This window comes from Balearica regulorum, chromosome 4, assembly GCF_011004875.1.
Source record: "Balearica regulorum gibbericeps isolate bBalReg1 chromosome 4, bBalReg1.pri, whole genome shotgun sequence".
NCBI lineage: Eukaryota > Metazoa > Chordata > Aves > Gruiformes > Gruidae > Balearica > Balearica regulorum.
The window spans coordinates 78,952,753-78,978,855 of NC_046187.1; the positions used below are offsets into that span (position 1 = coordinate 78,952,753).

Below are 26,103 nucleotides of genomic sequence, written 5' to 3' on the forward strand. Positions count from 1 at the left end.
CTGCAGGCAGGACAGCCTACAGAAGGTAGGCTCCAAAAGACAAAGGCCGAGCTTTGAACCCTCACGCTACAAGGCCTCCTAGCAAGAAAGTGTCCTCTGAGGATTCAAGTGTCACCCTGGTGACACCAACGCGTGAAGTGCCGCTCTCAGAGGTGAGCCATTGGGATCCGTGCACCATGGCTCACAATGGTGCAGAAGACACATGTACATACGTGTTCATTGGAGCGAGTCCAGAGGAGGCCACAGAGAAGATCCGAGGGCTGGAGCACCTCTGCTATGGAGACAGACTGAGTTGGGCTTGTTCAGCCTGGAGAAGAGAAGGCTGCGGGGAGACCTTAGAGCCCCTTCCAGTCCCTACAGGGGCTCCAGGAAAGCTGGAGAGGGGCTGGTGACAAGGGCAGGGAGTGACAGGCCAAGGGGAATGGCCTGAAGCTGCAGGAGGGGAGATGGAGATGAGATGGGAGGCAGAAATCCTTCCCTGTGAGGGTGCTGAGGCCCTGGCCCAGGGTGCCCAGAGAAGCTGTGGCTGCCCCTGGCTCCCTGGCAGTGTTCAAGGCCAGGTTGGATGGGGCTTTGGGCAACCTGGGCTAGTGGAGGGTGTCCCTGCCCATGGCAGGGGGCTGGAACTGGATGGGCTGTGAGGTCCCTTCCCACCCAAACCAGCCTGTGATTCTGTGATTCTGCATTTGCTGTAGCAGCACCAAACGGTGCTAAATGCTGTAGAAGCTCGAAGCCAGAACAAGTTACCCAAAGCCTTCTCTCTAAACCCACACAGTTCAGAGGATCCCAAACCCTGATGACCTCTGAAGCCTGCAAGTTTCCTGACTCTGCACCCAACTCCTCCTTGGGACAGACTGGAAGTTGGTGTGGCTGCCATTGGGCTTATGGTTTATCAAGAAAACATATGTCCTAGCAAATACTTGCCCACGCAATCAGAGAACTCTCTGAGGGAAAGAAACCATGTGCACAAACACACACACACGCTTCAGTGTCTAGAAATAGAACCCATTTGAAAAATAAACAAGTTTCTTTTCAGGAAGCCTATTTGGGTCAATGGAGAATTCCCTCACTGAAGTGAGGGGCAGGTTGAATACAGCACAGCCCTGTCAGCGTTGCACCAACTGGACCCCTTTGGTCCAGATCACATTGTTGGAACAGGAAAACCCCAGTTCTGAGAGGTTCTTCCATACAAAGTACCATTTCTGGGGTGTAATTCTTACACCGTGCGATCAGAAATCTTTATTTCCATACAGACCGCTACAGGTGATTACCTTAAGGCTCCACTGGGAACCAGTCTGTCTCTCCACCCAGAAAATAAATCTTAACTGGGATGCCTTCCCAAAATTTAAGTGGTGCACAATAGGACAGGCTTGTTGCGTTACCTTTATTAATTGACGCCAAGTTAATTTTCAAAGCTTGTTCTTGTTAAATTTCCCTTTTTCGTCAACTTCATTTGTAGTCATTTTTTTCAAGCACATTTGAGTGGATTTTCAGGCAGTTCTACTCAGTCCCTGCGAGAGGTCTCACTGCCAGAGGTGCTCTTCAGATGAAGATATGCTCTCCAGATCGCACGAGGAGGAGCTGGCAGGCTCACAAACCAGCCTTGCCAGGCATCCCTTATCTTTGGCACTGGCGTTTGGTCTTCTTGTGTTTCAGCAGTGTTGGCCTCTGCCCGAAACGTGGAGGAGAAGCTGCTTCCACCCAAGCAAAGGAAGGAAGGACATCTCTTCAATCAGAGCCTGGTTGGTCTGACTGTCCACTAAAACAGCGTCTCCCAGTTTTTTGCTTTATTGCAGCAAGAGTTTAACATCAGAATGATACTTGTTGATAAACCAAGCACATTTCTACATAACTGGGCCCAATCTAACCACAAAGGGAGGGACACGGGGATACTCACTGTTACAGCAGAGGCTCTGGGGTGCCACCTCCTCTTGGACATATAAAAATCACTGAAGTGTGAGATACAGCATCCCCACAGGGAAAATTAAGCTTTCTAAGATGTATCCTAAGGTCTCAACTCATCATCCCATAAATCTGGGATAACTGCATTTAAGAAGTTTTAATTGAAGCCCGTTAGTACCACATTAGGCTCCATGGAAAATATATTTTTAGTCCAGATGTAACATGACTGAGCCAAGCTTTACATTCCTTCAAAATTCCTTACTAGTGGGAATGGCCTTGACCTTCCTGAGAAAACTCCTCAACATCAATGGTGTCATTCAGACTTTTGGACCTTTTCTGGGGGTGGGGGGTGAAAATCTCACCTGATTTGGGTATTGCTGTCCAAGAGTACCTGAAGGGGCTCCAGGAAAGCTGGAGAGGGACTGGTGACAAGGGCAGGGAGTGACAGGCCAAGGGGAATGGCCTGAAGCTGCAGGAGGGGAGATGGAGATGAGATGGGAGGCAGAAATCCTTCCCTGTGAGGGTGCTGAGGCCCTGGCCCAGGGTGCCCAGAGAAGCTGTGGCTGCCCCTGGCTCCCTGGCAGTGGTCAAGGCCAGGTTGAATGGGGCTTTGGGCAACCTGGGCTAGTGGAGGGTGTCCCTGCCCATTGCAGTGCGGCTGGAACTGGATGGGCTTTGAGGTTCCTTCCCACCCAAACCAGTCTGTCATTCTATGATTCTATAACAAATAATGGAGTTTCATCACAGAGGTAGTTCAAGAATGTTGCTTCTCATCATTCTCCTTGCCCACACTCCCACATAAGTTTTCCACTTGGATTAGTTGCCCCAGCTACAACCATAGACTATTCTCCAGCTGTATCTGCACTACCAAGGTAGTTGAGGGGTTTTACTTTGCACTTTAGTCTGGTGCACAGGTATGAATGCTCCTTCCACAATGTGGTTCAAGCATTTTTGAAGGACAAGTGATAGTTTAGACTTTGATGTTCTCTTTACAGGCTGAACCATACCTGGGGAGTTCCTGGAGAAGTGCTTCTGGTTTAGTTTCCTTAGAGAGAAGCCTAACTTGTACACCTCAAAACCACTTTGTGAACCAAATCAGTTTTTGAAAAGTGGGAATGACTGGGGCACTCCCTTCAAAACCATGATACCATTCCAGACCAAATGTGGGCACAGTCTCCAACACTGCTTTCATCAAGGTTTGTTTGTCTCTCTGCTTTGCAGTGCTGCAATTCTTTTGGTAACTTCCCAGGGACCGGCTGAGTGAACCCTGAAAGAAGACAAATTCCTCCACAAAATTATAGGTGGGTTTCCTGAAGCACAAAGGCCCACACAGGCTGATAGGCAACACACAGAGTTAGACATGTGGAGATATAGAATGATTTCTGTGCTAATCCGTACAAGGCAATGACTGTGTCTCTAAGGCACAATTCTTTGAACAGGAAGATCAACTGCTACATTGAGTATCCAGATCTATCTCAAGATCCTCCTACTCTAAATTTTGTAAGAAGGGAGAAAAACCCTATTTTTATAATGTTGAATAAAAGAGTTGCAAGTTATTGCGTGAAGTGCCCAGGAAGTACCAAAGCACCCAGTCATTTTATTACAACATTTATTTTAGTATAGAAGGCACTTACAATACAGAAAGAAAAAAAAAATTATAGGCACCAAAAGTGAAGTTAGAATTAAAATGACAAAGAAACAGTTTACCCGACAAAAGGAGCACCCTTCCCTGTTAACAATACAGCACACAGAAATGAAGCTATTGGTGACTAACTTTAAACGATTAGGTTTTTGTTGTTTTCTTTTTAATAGAAAAAGATAAAGGCTGTTTTACTGTGAACTGAAATTAAAAAAGAACCCCTCCACACACCTGTACAAGGATTTGGGAGTTGGTGGTGTTCACAAACATGGGGCCTTTTAGCTCCGGCACTGCAGGAGGTCCTGGTACATCTCAATGAGGTGAGCGGCCTCTCTCTGCCCAGAAAGCACAGCACCGTGGGTAGTGGAATAATACTTCCTGTGAGTGGCCTCCCCTGAAAACATCACCTGCATCGGCTGGAGAGGATGAGAAAAGGGGAAAAGCTCAGCAGCACTTACTGGAAAGCAGATGCGAGGCTAAAAGGCGACAAAACTTTCTGTGCCCTCCCACATCCCCTTGAGCTAACTCCTGTGTTTTTAGCGTGCTGGTTCTCGAAATCCCACTGTGGTGGACCACAGGGACAGGCACAGGACATGCCTGCCAATGTCAAGCTCATCCCCGTTGCCTGCATGGAACTGTTTGCAGGGCTGAGGCACCATCACAGAGCCAGATGCTAGCTCCAACAACCTCAAACAAATCTGCACGAGTCACTGAGCACCCTACTTCTCTTTCAACTGCCCTGAATTATACTTTAGCCTTTTGCACATTAAGGATTTATTTTTCTGGACAGCAACTTCAGAAGGAAAAAAAGTCATGTCTCAGAACCCACAGGATAAGACACGGTGTCTTATCTCTTACATCAATAGTTAGGTGTTTGCTAAAATTGCTGCCAACTCGGGTCTAAGGCAGGAATTTCTCTTCCCCGGGAACAACAGAGAAGGATTCCTAAAGCTCCTGCTATCTTTTTAAATAGATTTCTGTGCTGAACAAAACTGCATGGCGGGGTCAGGCTCTGGATGGAGGAGATGAACTGGGCAGATGTTTGGAGGCTGCATATTCATCAACCCTCGTCTTTGGATTTGGACACATAACCCTGAATATCGGGGTGCGTTTGGCTTAATATATTACTGCTCATCAACTGAGCTGTGGTAGCTATCTCCATGTGTGCTCTGGTTCCCCATGTTATATTCAGAAAGAAAAGGCAGTGTCTGAGGAGTAAATTCATTGTCCCCTGTCAATGCACAAGTTCCCCAGCCAAGAAGCAGGCCTCCCTCACCCTCTACTTCCAACACAGAAAGATTTCCTAATCTGTACCTCTGACACCTGCCAGAAAACCCGCTGCCCAGCATCATATTACGTCTTCTTGCCAGAGAACCAATTTGGGCCATACTTACAGCAGTTTTGGAGCTTTCAGCATAAGGCAGTGGTTTAGCGAGTTTCTCTACATCAGCCCCACTAGACCCAACTTGGGTGTAAGAGTAGGATCCACGGAAGTTGGGATTGCTGCCCCAGGAGGACCGCAGGATCCGGCGAGGTTTCGGAATGTTTGGGTTTCCTGGGTGGAAAGTAGGAGAAGACAAAAAGTCAGACCGTGTATGAGAGAAAACACAGCAACGCCTGTGCAAGGCATGGAGTATTCAGTCTGACTTACTGAAAATACATCCTAGCAGAGCCTGCAGACTACAGGAAAGAGGCCCCAAAACAGGTATCTTTTCTATTAGTGAGTTGTAAGTATCTATGTAACAGAAATAGCATCCCTTTTAATCTCAGCTGCAGTCTTCCATTTTGAGAAAGATCACTAAAACGCTTATGTTCCTAAGAGATTGAAAATAGAGAGCACTTCCTGGTCTCATTTGCCACGGTGGTGATCAAGCGTATGCTTCATCTCACCCAGGTATGTAACTGGGTGCCCAGACTAAACTGGATGTCTAGGTAGTCTTGTGAGAGAGGTGTGCCTCCAAAGAGGAGCGGAGATAAGTATGTTAGAAGGCAAATCCTCATTACGTGGGGGCATAGGAAAACCTGTCAGAAAGTTTTCAAAACCTGTTTTACTCACTCCAACTGCTACTCAGTTGCTCCCCATAATTAGCCTGAAGTCCATGAGATCCATTTTGTGGGAGGCACATAGTATGGAAAGGCAGCTTTTGAGGCTGGATAGGATTTCTAGATTGCTGTAGGTTTTCCATTGCTAAGAGGATGTAGGACCTAGAGGCGAGGGGCACATGAGTGAACCATCATGTTGACAGGGCCATCATCAGCCACTGTTCCCATCTTAACGACTACAGCAGCACACAGGATCCAGGGCTGCAGCCAAGGCAGCCCACCAGCTGGTGCCATGAGAGCCTCAGGCAGAACTGAAACAAGGAGGGTCATATGTTGGAGAGCCTCTTGTGAGGCTGGTTTGAGACCATCTCAGTGTCATGGACCGAGATTTTGTTGGCGTCCCATGATCATATCTGGCTTGGCAGGAGAGGAATGGGGAGATGGGACATGAAGAATTGCAATGAAGAGAAATTCTCTCTGCAGGAGAGCTGAGACCCACCCTTGAGGCAACCCCACATATCCAGGCAAGGCTCGGCTACTGGAGTCTGGAGATTGTCAGCACAAGAAATAAAAGTAATTGAAACTTTTGTGTCTTGCACAGTTCCTGTGCCTGCTTCAGACCCTGACTCTCTAACACTTCAGCATGCTTACCCTGCTGTGAAGATGATCCAAATTCCCCCACTTTCTTCGTCAGGGCTTACAGTAAAGACTAGTTAGGCACTCCATTATTTAGTCATGCCTTTAATTCCTTAAAATCAGGAGCAGGTTACTTTCCTGGTTCAGCTACTGTTTTTAGGAGTATCGTGTCAACCAGAGCTATGAAATACAAGGCTGAAAAGGAGCAAAGGCACCTGGATGGCTTGCCAGAGCACACTGTGAACACTTTCTAACCACTAACCTCCAGATCAAAATATAGCACAGACTAGCAAATAAATATACCCTGCAAACAAAATACATCCTACAACTGAATGTTGTTTCAGGAGTAACAACTTAGCATAACAAAGCCTTTAAAATATGCTCCTCCAAGAATCTTCAAAGCAGGAATGCCTGGGATGGAAGTGAAAAGCCCAAGGGAGTCTGAGAACAGGGAGGTCTCAGATGCGTCAAGGAAATAAGTTATCACGTTTTATTTTTAAGGTCTGTGGGAAAGCCCAGGAGAACACACCATGAAAGCTGTTAGACAACACAACACCAAACAGGGCCAAAGCAGTCATCCGTCACATTGCATTACACAAAAATAATCACACAGTGTATTTTCAAAAAAAAAAAGGAGTCTGTGCAGTGGGCTGGTGGTGTCTCTTCTGTAGCTAGTGCATGTTCTCATGTCCCACTGTCAAGGTACCCAGAAGATTTTCAATACAGGAGTCAACAAGTAAGATGTTGATAAAAAGATGATTAACAGGAACACACGGTGGTACAAGCAATGAGATGAGGGCTTGTCAGCCTGCAGATAAGGCCACAGATCTGCTAAAAGACTGAAATTTGTTAACAAAAGGGTCTGTGGAGTCAGAAGCCCAATCACCAATTGTATAAATCCAGCAATATTTAATAGAGCAATCGTTCAGACTGGTAAAAGCAACAGCTTTGTTTCTCTCTAGTGTTTCCCATGGATGACCTTATACTGTGTATACAAGCAGGTAAACAGAAGCCTTCCCACCAGGGAATTATTCTTCACGTAGCAACTTCATCACAAGGGAAACTGCAGTACAGCAACGCGAAGCACGTGGCTTTGGACAGATGGCAGAGCTTCATGCAGAGATGCTCGAGCCAGCTGCCAGCATGGAGCAGGGCTAAGGAGCCTTGGTATGTCAAAACACAGCTGTACAGAACCAAAGCCAGTCTCCTTCCCTAGCACCATGCTTTGGTGCAGATGTACCACCTCTCATGAGCTCCTTAAAGGTTCTCCAGCACATGAGATCACGTGAGCATGATCCAAGTGTCCACTGCGCTTCTGCATTTATGCACCTTCTAATGTGAGAAGCTGTTTCTAAGAGGAAAATCAGGAGACCATCATTTCTGCTGCAAACAGAGAGGAGGAGTTTGGTTGAAGGTCAGATGGGAACATCTAACACAAGCTCTGATCCTGAGTTGTTTGCAAGACAGAAACTACAAAGACTGGGAGGGCTACGCTCGTTCAAGGAACATATTTAATTGGACTTTCTCAATCTGTTCTTAAATAGATTGGTAAATGTGTGCCTTTGCCTACAGATAGAAGTAACAATTAGTACAGATGTGGAAACTTCCAAGTTTCCACTGTCCAAAGAGAGATGGCTAAAAAAGGACCTTAGCCTTTGCTAAAATAGGAGGGTACATATCTTTATGCCAGAGATTCCCACTTGTAAAGTTATGGAACATAACTCCATGTGCCTCAAACAATCCCGTCTGTATTCAGCTACTGGAAGGTGTGGCTACACAGATTTATTGGTTATGGGCTGATTATGAGATGCAAGAGTATCGTAAAATCAACTCACAGATCTGAATGAAGACACCCAAATTTAGTTGCCTACCTGAGAGCAGGGTATCTAAGATCCCATCAAGACCAACACAGATCTGTGGTACTACCCACACATTAATGTCTACAGCCACCAGAGAGACATTAGGGTATCCCATGCATCCACATGGGATGGTAGATGTGACGCAGAACCTAGAAGAGATCCGTTCCCCTCTAGAGAAATAGCTGGAGGACAGCGAGGACAACTCCGAGCATCTCCAGCCACAGCATGACAAATCAGTGAGTCCTTCAGAAGGGAGCAACCCTGCTATTACTGCCTTCTGGCTTCTAACGCTCGGAGCTTAGCCAACAAAGAAACCAGAGCAAGACTTCTAATTGTTCGAAGGCATCCCATTTAATCAGATTTAGAGGACACTGCTTTTCAGTCATCCAGTTGTGAAAAGCAGTAATTGTCAATGGTTCTTAGGTTAGAACAATCCTCAGAGCTTTTCACAGCAAAGCCAGATAATCTGCAACACTAACCTGGATGTGAAATTTAAGGTCACTGAGGCAGATCATCTCTTCTCAGAGAGAAATTCTCAGTGTGCAATCACACCAAGTCTAAAAGAATGGATTTAACGTAGGACTGGTCTAACAGCCTCTGAAGTCAAAGCAAAGGTCTCCATGAGCAACGGACTGGGAAAATACAGCTGAAGATGGGAACCCGCCTGGCTAATGTATTAATTCTTTAATAGAAGAATAAGAAATAAGAACATGAGGGGTTTTATACCCAGAACATGAAAGCTACAAAAGGCAAAGTGAACATTAAAAGGCTCATACTACCTACTTTCATTAATGAATATAAGGCTGTCTCTATGCTCAGTAGAGAAAAGCTTTTTCAGAAGATGTCACTGAGCATCAAGTGAGGTGTGGAAGATCTGAACTGCCTTATGGAAGAGTCTTTCTTCCCACCGAACTTGGGATCCTAGGAAGACTAGTTTCCCAACTCAGTTAGTTGACTTACATGAAGTTGGGTGGTGGGAAACGCTTTAAAAGCTGGGTTTGGTGGTGCTAATTGGACCAGAGGAGACCAGTCATTCTCAGAAACTACTACAGTTAGATCACAGATGGAAGGCTGCTTTGTACCCCCTCAATCACCCCCTAGCCGGTCTAACCCACTCTCACACTCTAAATGAAACAGATTAGTGGAGAAGACAGTAGGTGCATGGAGAGCTGAGCACGCTTCTGTTATTTCTGCCTGGGACCCAGCCCAGATTGACCTTGACGTATTGCTGGTTCTGTGAACCTGCAAGGGAAAACAGGGAAGCAAGGGTAACAGGATAAACCCAGCTACCTTAGCAAGACCTTCCTGGAAGATCTGTGAAAAGGTTTTTGACAAACTAACAAGTTTTTTGGGCAGAAAGTGGAACAGGTCATGTTGTGTAATGGGTGCTCCAAGGGCGGGCTTTCTTCTCGCAGTTTCGAGCAGCTGAGAGGCGACCTCTCAGCTTATGCACAAAATGTTCATTGCAGGGCAAGGCTCTAGATAACCCAGGATTAGCAGAAGGCTGAGATAGAGCTCACACTGCCGAAGAGGCTGATGGACAGTGACCAGGTGCAGTATCAGCTGGAACAGCAACTGCAGCACATACCGATGACCCAGTGCCAACATATTTCCATCCTGGGAGGAAGAGAGGAACATCCAACAGATGCAAACAATAACAGTGAAAGAGCCCCAGAAGGAAGAAGGAGAATATATTCCCATCTGCCAAACCAAGAAAGACCCAAAGAGCCAAATTCCCACTGATGAGTCAAGGGTTTTTTTTTTAAAAAAAAAAGAGGTTTTAAGCAAGAAGAGCTGCAACAAAGAAGGTTGTTTATATGCTCTGGGATACATCAGCACTGGAAAAACTTGGCATTAAAGAAAAGAACCTCCTGCTACGCCTGCGTAGAGCAGCAGTTGGCCTGCTGAGGTCAGGAGGAAAGAAGGCATGTACGTACTGACATTGCAACATAACGTAGGGATACCCAACACCACTGAAAACAAACAGCTCTGGAGGCAGAACCTTCCCAGAGTAGAGCATTCACTGATTCATTCTACTTCGCTGCAGAGGAGCCACAGGTTCATCATCCAACAGAAATGTAACACTGAACAAGCTGAAACAAGGGTTCAGTTTTGGTCTCTGAATTAAGGGTTCTGAATCCAGTGTCTACCCTACGACTTCTGAAGAGCGTAGTAAAACGTAAAACCTCTTTTGGCAGCAGCCAGTTAGGCAGGCAGTCCTCAACTTCCAGGACACTTTCTCTAGTTCTCCATGTGGTTAGTGGCAAATGGTCTGTAAGCACCGGGGCAAGCTACACTTGTGAAGACAAATTTCTTCAGTTAATTGGAGGTCCATGCACAAGAGGTAAGGCTGGAAACCCACTGGGTGTTGAAATTTGGCTAACACCAGCTAGCAGGGAGATAGAAATAGCTTAATCACGGGACTCATCTCTAGAATAGCATAAAATACATCTAATCTTGGAGGATGATGCTCTTATAATTGCTTATAATTATGGATGAATTCAAAATCCTTATTTCAAGACCACCAATGAGTCAATCACTATTTCTTTCAGCATTACTACCTTACTACTTGTGCTTGTATAGCATCTTCCATCAGAGGATCTCAAAGACCTCTGCAGATGCATAAAGCCCTTTTCTTGGGAAGGTGTGCAACTTCTAGAGAAGTGACTGCACACAAACTAAGGCCCAGCATGTTCAAGTATTACTACTTTTAGTGATTTCACCTTGGATTTTCTCAGTATAACACACCTAAGATCTGTCTTGCTCCAACTGCTGCCTTTAATGTGACATGTGCTCAGTAAATATGAAATCTGTGAAGTCCAGGAAGGTTTAAGTGAGGTACCTAGAAAATGGGAACTCTCAAGATCAATGGATTCTTTGAAATTTAGGCCAATGAAATTTCCATATAGCCTCACGTTGGATGGCAGTCAGGGATGTGACCCCACCACCACATCTCAGCTGATCTAAATGGGTTCAAATCCACTGGCTCCAAAAGAGCTATGCTGCTTTCCACAGCTGAGATCAGTCCTCAGGAGTACTGAGTCCGACAGCTCCAGCTGCTGAAGAGTTATCTGCGATTAAATAAAGCAGAGGATGTGGAATCCTCAAGCACTTCTGCCCACCGCTTCCTGAGCTGGTTATCAGCCCCTCTGTATAAATAGCTTTCAGGCACACCCAAGCAGGAGGTATGCTGGAAGCACACGCACAGCCCATTCAAAGGGACATAAAATGCCAAAGAACTAAAAATTACTTTCCTGTGTTTCCTTCCTAGCGGTTATTCAACAGCCCAGCCCCACTCTCCCGCTCTTCTCCACTCACCAAAGGAACCAGAGCATGGCTGACCTGTAAATTTACGTAGCATTTCGGTGCATGTTTCTGCCACAGTTTCATCATCACACTTCTCCATAATCAAAGCCTCTTCTCCACAGATCCAGCCACTCAGGACATGGCCGTACCGCTCTGGTGGGTAGAGTACATCAAAGCTGCAGATCTTCTTGTACCACAGCTCCTCGGGATAAGTCAAGCTCTCACTCTCTGCCTCATCTTCCCAGACAAACTGGATGCTGTTGCATTCAGAGCTCCAGAAAGGCTCTTCAAACTCCAGGAAAATCTTGTCAGTCGTATTGATTCCTAGTTTCTCAATGGCCATCACCTTCTCCTCAGGCAAGCGGGGATGAAAAAGGCTCTCGTGGCGTTTCTTCAAGACTCCCAGGGACACAGTCACGATGACATGGTCAGCTGGGATGAACTCACAGTCCTCACACTCTACGAAGACATCGGAGCCCTTGTCCTCCTCGGGGAGGTCACTGTTGTGGTCAGCCACCCTCTCAATCTCCTTGCTGACCGACTGGTTCCAGTGGATGCACTTGACCGGCTTGCGGAGCTGAATGACAGACTCAGGAATGGAGCGGGCCAAAATCTCCACGATCTTAATGAAGCCACAAGGAATGATGTGATGAGCTCCAGGGATTTCGGTCCATTCCCCAAATTCACTGAGCGAGACTTCATCCATGCTGTGGGAGCTGCTCTCACAACTCTCTACCTAAGGAAAAGCAACACAAAAGCAACATTGCCACAAAGCAACTCACTTTGCCACAGCGCAACATTGCAAGGGCACAGAGAAGCTGCACAAGCTGGTAGTCCTGAATTCCACGCTTAAACCACATTATTTTTGCTAGTAAAGAAGTGTTTGGCCATAGGATCTAACAAAATCGATCCTTAGCCTTCCTTCCAACCAGAGAAACCATTTCGTCATGGTAACAAGCTGCATCAGCTTTGGTTGCGTCGGCCATGGTTGCATTGGCCAGAGTTCAGAGATGATGTCTCTGCTTCTGCATGATTCTGGGTTACAGTTCTGACTGTTTTCCACCATTTAAAACCCACTGCACTGGCCAGGGACTGGCTGCTTGGGGCTCCTACAACAGAAGTTGGAGCTATGTCAATCAGATGCTCTTTCCAATGTTAATAAATGTTCCCATGAGGAGCCATGAAAAACTTATGGCAGCTATTTCTGCTGCCTGCAGCTTTCAACATGCTGTCAAACAGTCAGCAAGCTAACAATCTGCAGGAGGTGAGAGGATCCAACACAGAAGGAACTGAAGGAGACAGAGAAGGGAAATGCCAAGATGTGAGACACTTGCATTTGATTCACTGTTTTGATGTGATTATCAAAGCTTTAGATTCGGACCTCTAGGTTAATGTTTGCAGGAGTATTAGGCATAGCCGTAGTTTCCAACAATCCCTGGAACAAAGACAGGATGTTTGGCCTGTCTTGTGATAAGTTTCTAATGATAATACTGATGCATGGGACACAGTGATCTTAAAAATCTTCAAATCACCAGAGTCACAATGATTCACACACTGTAATTCTTAAGCTCAACATGACCTGGCAATGTGCGCTCACAGCCCAGAAAGCCAACCGTGTCCTGGGCTACGTCCCCAGCAGCGTGACCAGCAGGTCGATGGAGGGGATTCTGCCCCTCTGCTCCGCTCTGGTGAGACCCCCCTGCAGTGCTGCATCCAGCTGGGGGGGCCCCAGCACAAGAAGGACATGGAGCTGTTGGAGCGAGTCCAGAGGAGGCCACGGAGATGATCCGAGGGCTGGAGCACCTCTGCTATGGAGACAGGCTGAGAGAGTTGGGCTTGTTCAGCCTGGAGAAGAGAAGGCTGCGGGGAGACCTGAGAGCCCCTTCCAGTCCCTACAGGGGCTCCAGGAAAGCTGGAGAGGGGCTGGTGACAAGGGCAGGGAGTGACAGGCCAAGGGGAATGGCCTGAAGCTGCAGGAGGGGAGATGGAGATGAGATGGGAGGCAGAAATCCTTCCCTGTGAGGGTGCTGAGGCCCTGGCCCAGGTTGCCCAGAGAAGCTGTGGCTGCCCCTGGCTCCCTGGCAGTGGTCAAGGCCAGGTTGGATGGGGCTTTGGGCAACCTGGGCTAGTGGAGGGTGTCCCTGCCCATGGCAGGGGGGTGGAACTGGATGGGCTTTAAGGTGTCTTCCAACACAGGACACTCCATGATTCTTTAAGCATTTTAGGCAAAGGGAACATTACAGTTCCTTATCTCACTCTTGGGCTGATTTTCCAGGCCTTTCCACACTTTAATGACCATGTTTGGAAGCCTGGCAAGCCTAGACCTTCTCCCTGTAGAGCATCCTGGTGCAGGGCAGGAATCTCTGTGCTGTGATAAAATGTCAAACAAACAAGTCAAAGTTGTACTAATGAGTTCACAGGCTGCTCCTGTGACACACAGGTGGTTGTCCCTTCCTGGTCATTGCCCGATGACTCAAGTGACGATTGAGCAGGCACAACTGGTGGTCCAGGTCGCCAGCAGCTAGGTCTTGACCTATCCTCTGAGTCTGCTGTGGTTCCATCCTATCCGATGGCTGAGCGAGCACTCTCCAACACTCCCCCAGGGTCAGTTCTGCTGGCCCAGAACACAAACCCTGCACAGTGGGCCACACAACAGGCCGCTCATCCTGCCTGGATGCTCCAACAGGACACTCCACATTATGAAAATAACTAACAGTGATGGCTATTTGATTCTTTCAACCATGAAGGAAAAATGCCAGTACCAGGCAAGTACCAAGACTATACTTTGTCTGAGACACCAGTTAATCCCAACTTCCTCAGCAACCACTCTGATCTGATAATATTAAGTATCAGAAGCTTTGTTGTTCTCAGGTATTTATGCATGAGAAGGGATTTGCAAGATTTGCAGAAAAGTCTCTGGCTGTGGCAACCTGTAGCAACCACAGAAGTAACCACTAGGAAAACCAGAGCTATATCAATGACTAACGTTGTCTGCATGGGTGCTGTTACATGGATAACACAATAAATAACTAGTTTTTATGTGGCAGCTTCAGGGACGCCCTGTGATACAAGCTCTTAGGTCAGTACAGTGAGATATCAGAACAGTGCTCAGGATGTCTGGGTTCAAATCTCAGCTTTATCACACATCTCCTGTGAGACTCTTTAGGTCTTTATTTCTCTTTGTTTCAGCTTCGCAGCTGTAAATAGTGAATACCATACACATAGCCACATCACAGAGCGCTGCTTCCCTCCCCTGCCTCATTTCATAAGCCTTTAAGTCATTATAATTGAAATAGGAATGACTGATACACTTTACTTGTGGAGTGCTTGATGCAGCTTTAAGTCCTCATCCCACAGAGATCTCATTTAGGCCAAGGCATCAAGGAGATAAAAAGAACTAGGGAAGTCATAAGGAATGATGATTAGGACATGGGTTTATACAATATACCTTTGATTTTATTGCTTTACCTTCAAAATGCTTTCTAGGGATTTCTTCAGCAAATTACCAGTATCAAAGTTACATTTCTTCTGGTCTCTGAGATACGGACAGAGGCAGAAGGGGGTAAAAGACACTCAGGCACGATCATGGGGTCCCAGGTGTAAGGCACAAGACAAGACATTACTAAAAGAACCTGACAATAGAGTAGCTTCAGGTGGTAAGAAAACACTAAATCACACCAGAAAATTTAACAGGGCCTAGAAAAGCCCCTTCTAATTAGAAAGCTGGAAGTTTAAAGTAAGGAATAAAAAAAAAAAAAAAGAGAGCAAAATCATTATTTCTTGCAGCCCACTGTCTTTGGATATGCCTCACAAGGAAAATTGTCAATATAAACACAAACTGCCCCAGCTGCAAGAAACCACAGAAAGCAATTTGCCAGTAATGGGCAAGGTTTAGCCAGGCGTTTGAGGCTCAAGATTTGTCTGCTCTTAGTTAAAACAAAAACAAACAAAAAAAAGGATGTGCACACACACCTTAAGGTACTGCTGGATCATGGCTAGTTTCAGCCTCTTGACGGCCTCTGTGTCATCCGGATCGGCCTTGACACGTTTGCGCACTACGTCCCGTGTAAAGACGCCCACACTGTTCTGGCTCTCAGCATTGACTGGTTTACCTCGTTGGAAGAACTCCTGAGTCAGGTTATAGACCTGCCAGAGACGGGACAGAAGGATGGACAATGTGATTCACAGCACAATCCAAGCCTCAAGCAAGCTGCTTTTCCCTCCATCCAAACCCAGGACATTTAGATCATCTTCTCTTCCCAACTTTAGAGCTCAGCTTTCGCAGTTTATTGTGTGCTCTGCTCCAACGCCAAGTCAAGTTGCACCCACAGCTATGCTGGTTAGAAGGCAGGAAGCAACACTTCCTTCCAGGCAAAGATAACACTCTTACTCACCTGCAACAGTTGAGTTGCTATTAAGTTATTAAGTTACTATTAACTTACTATTAAGCTATTTTTTCATTCATTCTATCACTTGCAGAACACCAGCTGGGACAGTCCTGCCATTTTCAGTAGCTAAAGCCTGTTGTTCAACCAGCTGTTTAGCTGCCGCAGGTGGATCAGTAAGCCAAGTAAGTGCAGACTGTAGAGCACCTCTGCAGACCAGGTTTGGGTTCGCTCTGTCTAATTTCTGGCTCTGCTGAGCAGCATCACAGCCTGACTTGGCCCCGGTCTCCATCCAAAGTCTACAGAGAGTGAACTCAAGCAGCAAGACTCACATGTTCCCTGGCCATAAAGCACCAGCTCTTCTCCCACCTCAGGGTCTCAGGTGCAATCCCAGGTTGCAGAGCCCATACGTTTGACTCCTCTAACCTGGAACCAGCCCTTCCACCCTCTCCATTATTTAACAATACTGCCCAGAAATCCGCCAGATTGGAGGATTTCAGTTTCATAGTTACTTTTCTGTTGTCCCCTGAAAAATAGGAAGCAACCAACACAGGCTTAGCAAAGGAATTTTGTAGGCACACGCATTTTACTTGTTGAGTACAAGACAGGTATAGATCCATGGAAAACAATGACAGCTCTAGTAACCCCCCACCAGGAGCCAGCCTGAGAAGGACACACAAGAAAAATCTCCTTCTAACAAATTGTTCCTCTTTGAAGGAGATCTTCCTGACATTTTTTTAACTCTAGTTTTCCATTGTATAAGCTACTTAAAAGCAAGAAAACAACCATCCACCTTGGCCATCTGCTTGTGGCCGTCTGGAGTAATCAGTACGTCTGTCTGTAATATTGCCAGAAGAGACTGCAGTTGAATCATGGCCCTTCCTTTCCATGGAAAAACTCCGAGGAATCTTTTAACATAGGAAAGCTTTCAAAAGTTGCCTCCCAGAAGTGCAACTCATCCCATTAATAACTTGTTTGTCCAGAATGAGTCACCTTCTCATTTATATCATGCCACTGGGGTACACAGTACTCTCACAACCAGAGAGGAAATATCTCTGCTTGGTGAGGTTTTTCCTGTCAAAGATGGTTTGATTACAACTTATGATCCTTTTTTTGGAGACAAGATTAATTGGATGTCCTGAGAAGTTCAACTCAAAAGTAAATGCCTGGTTGGAAGCTGGTAGAACTGACAGCATCTCCTTCAAAGGCTCCTAGAGTTTCCCATTCTCTGCTAATGTAGCTAATTCATCATGTTTTAGTTTCTTCCCACTCTGATTCTCCCCAGTATATTTTTATATAGATATTTTAAATATATATTTATATATAAAAAGCACCTATCACCATATTGGTAAACAATCTTTGGAACCACTCTGACGGCAGAGGTAAGGACAGAAGTCAGCTTGTTAGTACCTCAGCGCTTGCTGAGCTTGATTTTTCTCTTGGGTTTTAGGAATAAAGTGAATTTGAGGAGGCAAAATAGAGGGATGTTGAAGAAAGAGAAGTGGTGGATGTCCCATCCCTGGAAGTGCTCAAGGCCAGGTTGGATGGGGCTTTGGGCAACCTGGGCTAGTGGAGGGTGTCCCTGCCCATGGCAGGGGGGTTGGAACTAGGTGGGCTGTGAGGTCCCTTCCCACCCAAACCAGTCTGTGATTCTATGAAAGGGAGGCGGTAAGGAAAAATGCACAGCAGTGGTAAGAGTGAGAGACCATGTCTGCGAGCGAATGGAGGCAGGTGAGTAGATAAACACAAGTAAGGGATGAGGAGGAAATCAAAAAAGAAAATAAGTGAAAGAATGCAAAAAAAAAAGGGAAAATAAACTACAAAAACAGACAAGAAATAATCACAAGAAACATGAGCGGAGCTGGCAAAGACAGAAGAGAATTGCAGACACTGGTTGTGACACAGCCTTTCCGAAGAGATTTCCAGGCAAGAAAGGTGGAGACCAACACCTTATATAAGATGAAGGCTTCCAGCAAAGGAAAGGAAAGAGTGCCTTCTCTGTTCCCCAATGCCAAAAGCTCTTTGGCAGTTTCACCATCCCACGGTTCTCAGGTCCACTGATTTCTGAAGCCCAAACCACTTCCAGCAAGTACAAGCTGCATAGACCTTGCGTCAGCATAATGCAGCTCAGCTTTCATAAGCCGATTGCACACTATAAGCAGATAACACATTCACAAGACAAGCAAAGCTGTGTTAAAACCCAGCTACAATTTGGCCAAAAGGATGCGTGAGCCTTGGGTATGTTTTTATTAACCATCGTATTCTTCATTGTCTAACAGAGAAAAGAGCAGAAACGCACAGTTCTCTGTGCTGTAAACATCAAGTAAAATCTTTCCTATATATGTCATCCCATCTATCAGACAGCAGGTAAGTATAATCACTATCAGGATTTATTATTTTTTCTCAGAATCCCTGTTATTTCCTTGCTTTTCCCTTGTTGGGGGTGCTGAACCAGCTGATGAAGAACAAGAAGCAAAGCTGTTGTAGGAAAGAAGCAAAAGGAGAAACAACAGCAAGTCCTGCATTAAGAGATACGTTGTCATAATAGAAGAATCAAAAATTGCTCAAAATGTATTGTTTAATGTACAAATGCAGCAAACAAATTCTGTATAGGAAACTATGGAAAAGTTGACTAGAAGTCTCATTTAAGGTACATTTTTGATGAAGTAGGAGCAGAATTGTACTGTCTGGAGTTGGAGTTACTTTGGCTTTGCTTCCTCAGGTGGGCAACTGCTCGTAATAACAGAAAGCATTATCACGCCTACAGGACCACCTCTGGAGTCACAGGGAATAGGCATTTATGAGATTTAAAAAACACGTTCTCCTTCAATCATTTCATCAGAAGGATTCCTGAGAGAGTTCAAGTGAGCTTTATTTCAAAAAGCCTGGTGAAAGGTAGCATCAAGAACCACCTGAAAGATTCTGCTGATTTTCTAGTTAACCCTACAAAATATCCATGCATCTAAACTGAGAGCACTGTGCCCATCAGCAAGGGGAGCTACACCATATACAGCCCAGACTGATCTCCCTTTTCTATTATCACAGAACTGATAATAATAAAAAGGAAGAAAAAATAAGGACAGACTGCATCAACTCCCACTGGCACACTCACATCCCAGCACAATAACCTAATCATTTCTCACTCTAAAGCTCCTCTGGGTTTGAAGTGAGACCGGCCCTAGAAGCCAGAACCATCAGCAGAAGATGCAGAACACCTCAAGCGACTATTCATTCCGTGTGGATTTCCATCCCTAATTCTGAGGGTTTGCATACAATCCTGTGGGGAAATGGGGCTAAAGATCAGAAATTAAAGGAGTTAATTAAATGGCCATAATCCCAAAATGGCCTCACTTCACCTTATACCTTCTGTCTTCTTTCATGACCAGGTTGGGGCATCCCCACAACCAGGGTCTGTAGGGAACGTGGGTACTACCAGGGACACCCTTTCCCTTACCTACAGCCTTCCACCTACACATGTTTACTACATACGTGCCCCTCCACCACAGGAAGAGGCAGTCTCTTAGGAAGAACAAATCTAAATAAAGAAGTTTCTTAGCACTGAAGGAGGTCAGGAAAGCACATCCCAATCCACGCTCCTTCCTGTCAGCGCCGGTGATGACCCGCAGCATTGTCTTTTTCTTACTTGGCTTAAAAACTGTAGTGACTTAATCCCCGGTCAGTAAAAAAACCCCCGATGGAGATAGGTCCATGCTGTTACCAGGCCAGACATCTGTCAGTGCAATAGAGGGGCAGGGAGGGAACGGTGACTCTCGGTGGCCCTTTGGTCCTGCTTTCTACGATAAGGCAAAGCAAGGCACTGGAGCATAATTGGGGATGGCACCAAGCCCAGCACAGGGTGGGGGTGAGAAGGGTGGAAAACTTTGTCATTTTTTGGCTGCATCCCTCCCCCAAAAGCTGTGCAGCACACAGGAGAAAGCTGACAGATAACAAGGCCATTAATTAGCTGATTGTTAAAGGGAGGTTTCCCGTGCAGAAGGTCTTTAGGGACCATGTCCTTACTGAAAAGTCATAAAAATAGCCACTTTTTCTAAATCAGGCTGGCAGATGGACTGTGAAATCCTTGCGCAGGCAAAGCAGTATGATTTTTCACCTGCATTTAACTTGTCAAGCTCACCACCTCCCTCCCACCCTTCACAAAAACCTGGGAGCTGGCCTTAAATACCTCTCTGGAGAGGGAAATGGGGACTTAGCAGGGGCAGAAGAGCAACTCTGAGATGGGTTGTCCCTATTCACGTTTTCCCAGCAGTTACAAGCACAGACAGACACTGAGCTGCAGACATTACCCTCAAAGGTCACACCCCTGTCCCTTTTCTTTGAGGGTCATGTAGATGTCTTATAAGCAGACAGAGGACAAAATCCCCCCAGGCCCCAGGATTCTCCCAATTATCCTAGCAGGAGTGGAGAGGAAGGTGGGAAGATTATGAATACACAGCATGGACATCACACCCTGGGGAACCTTCCAGTGCTGGCGCCCCTTTCTTTTGAGAGGCCAACCAAATGGATTGACGATGACCCTGACCAGTGCCAGCCCCGCACGGTACATGGTCTGAGACGGATAGTCTTAAAACAACAGTGGCTGGAAAGCTGTCCTGCCCACGGCAGACTCCATGCCCCTTCTCATGGCACATTGCACGGCAACGCGGGGTTGGAAATCCAGGTGGCTGCTCTGCAGGACTGGAGACCTTCCTTGCATGCATTGCTGAGTTTTTTCGTGCTCTCACGGAGGACGATTCGGGTCACTTCGGTCACAAGCTTGTGATAGATCTTGACCGACTTCAATGCAGTGCAACAGCCTCTCAGTTAAGACAGCCTCTCACAGCTACGGAAATGAAGAGCTGAGCAGTCTTACTGCTGGCTTTCTCATAACCAAATAAAGGCTTCTGTGAGGCATCCCTACAGCTATTAAAAATTCAGGCTACTGCAAACAAAAAGAAGCAAATCTTGTATTGAAGTAGAAGAAGCCAGCCAAAAAAGATTGGGTAAGTGCCTGGAAAAAGCGTAAGGACTTTCCAAATGAACTAGCGAGGCAAAGCTCTGGAAGTACTGGGGTGCCTTGCCTTTCACACGAGGAAAATTCAGCACACAGAGCAGAGACTTTGCCTCGCTAAGCTCCAGCTTCAGTGACTCCACATACCCACGTCAAACACTCAAGGGAGGTCCTTTGCGCTTTGCATTCACTAGAATTTGGTGTCCAGATGACAAGAGAACTGGGGCTAGAGAGACACAGATGGAGCAGCAGAGCTGAAGGCATATGCTCGAGCCCAAGCACGTGGCAGCTGCTGCAGCAAAAGAAGGGCAGTGTGTGAGCATACGGGAAGTGAGCCGGCTGTGCAAGGGAGGGCAGGCATTTGAAACCGTGACAAATTTAGCCCCGTTCATTAGGACTACGTTTTCCACTGTTAATGCCAGTGCTCCATCCCTGATTAGGCTTTGTATCCATCATGTGGTTTCTGGTTGGTTTTGGTTTTTTACTTCAAGTCAGCAAAGGCTGTGACACACGCTGTCCTATCTCAGCCTCTTCTAAAGGGGAAGATGCAGCCTGAGAGATGAGATGACGTGATTGCGGGATTGCTAACAGCAGGCTGCCCCAAGACTCTGAGAACGATCTTGGAGCTCCTACAAGGCAGACGAGGAGCCTGACCTTGGGATCTGGTGATCTGTAAGATGGTTTTTTTATTCTGGACAACTTTGAGACATTATAGCAAAACCTCCCCAAAAACCTGCCTCCTCAAAAAAAAATAAAAAAAATTCAGAGATGCAGAACTGAAGACCAAATTCCTACTGTTCCTCCCCAGCAATCATTTCATCACCAGTTAAAGCAAGAGAGTATCGGCCAGCCAGGATGGAAAAAAAAAAAAAAAAAAAAAGATAGAATGGACTGTAATGAAAATGCAAAATAAATGCTGGTGGGGGAGAAAGAAAAAAAAAAAAAAACCCACACCAGAAGCCCACCAGGTTGACTCAGCACGTGTAAACAGAAACATCCTCTGCACCTTATGCCAGAGAAAAAGGTCCCCAAAGCCACACACCTGCTGCACATGCTCCTGACTGCCCACTGACCGGTGAACTTGTATTTCTCCAGTTAAAAAAGACTGTATGATTTTCAGGAGATCACGTAGCTCACCTCTATTCCCATGGTCTTTACTCACTAAAGATTGTTCAATATGACACCCCAAAGAGGCTGGGACAAGAAGCTCGACAAAACCATGAGCTACCCCCACAAGAAATTCCAGCACACTTTGAAGGAAGACAGAGAAAGCACCTCTCCAGCAACATTTAGAGGCTGGATGATGTCCTCTTCTTGGCTTAACCTGTCCCTTACATATTTTTTATTGCAAAGAGCACCTGTAGATATTTTTACAATCCATAAATGTGAAAGCCTTTTCTGTCTCCTAGCGATAAAAATATCCTGTAGCAACGATAAGCTAATTACGTGTTGCGTAAAGTAGATTAACTTTTAATGTGTCGTTCTCTCATGTCACTGGCTGCCCCCTTTCCCTTGCTTTAAAAGGAAGGGTAGATTTACCAAATTAATCATTTCTAAAACACCGGCACCTTGTTACAGCCTTTATCTTATCGGCTGTATCTCAAAGCTAAGTAGCTCTCATTGTATTCTCTTCTCATTTCAGAGTCTGCCTGCCTCCAACATCCTCCCTTTGCTGGAGATTTTCATATCATCTTTGAGACAGGATGATCACTGAGCACTGCACGCACTTTGGCGGTGTTCCATTTACATAAATAATACTGCTCACTGCAGTATTTTCACTTACTCCCTCTCTCTTTTCTAGTCTTAGTTGCCGTTAATCTTGCTCCACACACGTCTCACCTGTCTTTTTTTCCTGGCTGGTTCTAGTTCTCTTTTCAAACCAGTAACACAAAAAAGTTGTTGAGATGAATTATCTCCACCTGCATTTGTCCAAGAAGAATTCCCTCCCTGCCATGGGTTGCTAAATTCCTTCCATAATGAGGTTTCTTTGAAATTCCTACTACTCCTCTCTAAAACTGAAATGATTTTGTGCCATCCCGTCCCAGATTCCAGTTCAGAGCCCTAGGGTTGCATAAAAAAATGTTTTCAAACAAAGAAAATCCCCGTTTCTGCTGCCTATTCAATTCTTGATAATTCTATTAGTGGCTCTTCTTTTACTGGCTTTCTAAATGTTCATGGACATATTTTTAAGCATAAAGCATGCAAGAGTAACCTGAATCCAGGCTGTGTTTAGCCAAGCATCAAATACTGGTGAAGTTCAGTGTAAGATGAAAATCTGAAGGTTTTAGGCATGGCTGCAGCCTGATGAAAATAATAATGTTTTGCTCCATTTTATATAACCCACTGAGAGATCACATTACCTGGAGGACTAGACATTCTGCACCGATCCCCTTCAACGTACTTCATGATATTAAAACAAAAAATGCAGGAATGATTATAATTAACTTTGGCAAGCCTCTTTATTTCACTTCACTCTACCTAAGGTGAAATCTTAGTGAAAGCAGGTAGAACTACTACCAATCTTTCATATGTGTTCAACAGACAAATCAGTAAGAAACCCTCTGGAAAACAGCAGCAGCGGTTCGTTAAGTTACATGAAAGTAAATTGGGCCTTTTTTGTCTAATGTTGGCTTATTGCTTTTTTAGCAGAGGTTAATCTTTCCACTAAATATGCATTTTCATTTCCATCTTACAGGCTTCTATTTAGTATTTTCAGGTTCTGCCTCTGTAGTTGTTTGTTTTGGTTTTTTTCTATTTGGCTCTTCTATCACATATTGAGGCCCTCACCTACACTGAATTGAAAAGGACGTCACAGAACACTGAGCACAAGAAGTTAAAATAACCTTAAATCGAAATCCACGCTGCTCTGAATCTACCAGAAAAGATGTTCCTTTCCTTCTGATGCAAGAAAACTTGCAATTCCTACGATACTGCGCTGACTTTGGCATACTACACAGCACACTACGGTATTTATAACATCAATAAAATGTCACAGGGCTACAATATTTAGCCGGTTGTTGCTAAGGTTTTGCGTTCTACTTTGTTTAGTAATTTGATTCCTCCTTTACCCTTTTAATTAAGTAGCAACTTTCTAGAGCAAATGACTGGATCTCCCAGCAATAGTTGCTGGAAGTGATTAAATTGATGACAAATGTGGAAAGACTGTTCTTCCTAACAACAGTGAGTTAATCCCACATCAGGAACAAATGGGGTATGGTTAAGCAGATGAGCAAACTAAGCGTTGATTTTTTGCAAAGAAATCACAGATGTTCCTAGTTTTCTACCTTAGTCCAGTACCCGGAACATTGTAACCGTCAGGGAGTCCCAGAGTTTCTGGCAAATCTACAACCTGACAGAGCAGCTGAATACCAACCTCGTTGTATAAATCACTGAATTCTTCAACCACATCTTTCGGGATCCTTTGCCCATTGTTGGTAAGATGATAAGCCACCCCATTCTTGGAGTAAAGACTGATCCGTCCAACGCTTCTCTCACCATCAGTAGTCTCTTCAAGTAAACCATTGTCTTCTGCTAGATGATAGACTGGGTTTCCATGTGAACCATGAATCCACGTAGCTCCCAGTTCAAAAGTGGCGTGCCCTGCAGGAGAGTAAATCAAGCAGAGTAGTTATAGAAGCCCATTTTTCTGAAAGCATGTCACACTCAACTATAAATAGAACGTACATGTGCAAAATCAGAACAATTGCTCAAGGACAGCACATGTTTGACCAGCACTTACACGAGCCTTCTCTGTTAGACAAGGGCAATGCCACTGTTCTTCAAACCAGTCCTTCAGGACACAAGTTTAGATAGTGCTAGAAGGATGAGATGTTTCCAATAAAGATACATCACAGTGACACACCTCTAATACTTAAGGCAAAATCCAGAATCTTCTAGGTTCCCAGTTCTTATCATGGTTGTTGCTAACTGCTCTATCCTTGTTACTTGACCTTTCTAAACCATTTTCTCTAAACCTGCACTTAAGAACACAACCAGACAGCAGAGGATGTACCGCTCGTCCTGCAGCACAAGCCATGTACTAGTAAAGGAAGGGTGGGAAGGAAAAGAGCTGTAAGAAGCCACACTGCACTATTGCAAACAGGACGCATGAGGATACTTACATAAATATTACAGTGGTGGAGAAAGAATAGAGTACCTAAAGACTTCAAATATCCACTGTATTGAGGAGGAGGGGATGGATACCCAGACACAGAAAGAAAAGCATCTACAGCAGGGAGATGTAGCAAAATTTGGATTGCCCTGGGACAGCAACACTAGCCTGCTTACTGAACCTTGTCCTGTGATGAAAAATGCATGTTATTTACAAATACCCCTCAGATTAACTGCAATATGAAAATGCATTTCCACTCCCCAAATGAGCAAACATGTTATATTTTATTATTTATGCCTTTGAAAATTTCTATCAAGTTGTGTAAAAAGATGCACTGTCAGGTTAAACACCAAACACATTTAGCCCTCATCACCTCTGCTCTCTGCCTGCAAAACACAAAGAGTTTGGTCAGCCCCACTCTCTCCTTTCCTCATAACTAAGAGGGTTTGCACCAGGGCTCTGACCCCGCCAAGTCAGTGCTGCCACGATTGGGCTGATAGCACAGGGAGATGTTCAGCAGCTGAAAGGAGGTGCTAAAAATAAGCTTGGGCCATGTCCTCCACCCACATTTTTAGAGATTCTCAGAAATCCAGAGCTAACTGTTTTAAAGTCTGACAAAGCTGCATTCTCCCAGCATCCCAGCCAACACCACGCTGTGCAGCTCACTCTGCAGAGGTGTGTAAATGCTTGATTAAGTGGGTTGGTTAATAGGATCCTGCTTGATGAAGAAAGAATCATGCAGTTACCAGTCATCATATACTGTTTAACATGTAAATATATGCTCAGACAGAAAGACACTGCAGCACTATGCTGTAATGCAGTCAAGGTTAACACATGAAAGCTCCGAAAAACGCTGCTCTCCAGCTGAGACACTGCCTCCAAGGGAAGCTCCGCATATCTTGTTTTTCAAGCAGACAACCACCTCGTCATTAAGGAGCATACTGATTGCCCTTCAAAATATGCATTACAGGACTCAAGAGCACAAGATTTCTACGTGTACCTAAAACAAAGCACGTGCTTCAGAGTGTGCAGCATCAAGTCACAAACGTGTGAATATTTAAGGTGCCACAAGCTCCAATACACTCTCAGAGCACCCAGCCTAGCGGAAATGACTGCTGTACATTGGCAGCCAAAGGTACAAACCTCATAAATACTGCATGTGGCAGTCACCTTGTTAATGCAATCCTCCTGCGAGTCATCACATGCCAGATCAG

The 26,103-nt window shown here is 45.4% G+C and overlaps 1 protein-coding gene across 2 annotated transcripts in view; it reads right to left on the reverse strand.

Annotated features, from left to right (window-relative positions):
* Positions 1-3,494: 3,494 nt before the first annotated feature.
* SMOX (spermine oxidase) overlaps positions 3,495-26,103 on the reverse strand; it is a 64,193-nt gene continuing 41,584 nt past the window's right edge. For both annotated transcript variants that reach the window (XM_075752790.1, XM_075752789.1), the window contains exons 3-7: positions 24,152-24,378; positions 15,358-15,531; positions 11,422-12,121; positions 4,936-5,096; positions 3,495-3,957 (exon numbers count right to left, since the gene is read on the reverse strand). In XM_075752790.1, coding sequence (XP_075608905.1) covers positions 3,820-3,957; positions 4,936-5,096; positions 11,422-12,121; positions 15,358-15,531; positions 24,152-24,378 — 1,400 coding nt within the window. In that variant the 3' untranslated portion in view covers positions 3,495-3,819. The remainder of the gene's footprint in view (positions 3,958-4,935; positions 5,097-11,421; positions 12,122-15,357; positions 15,532-24,151; positions 24,379-26,103) is intronic.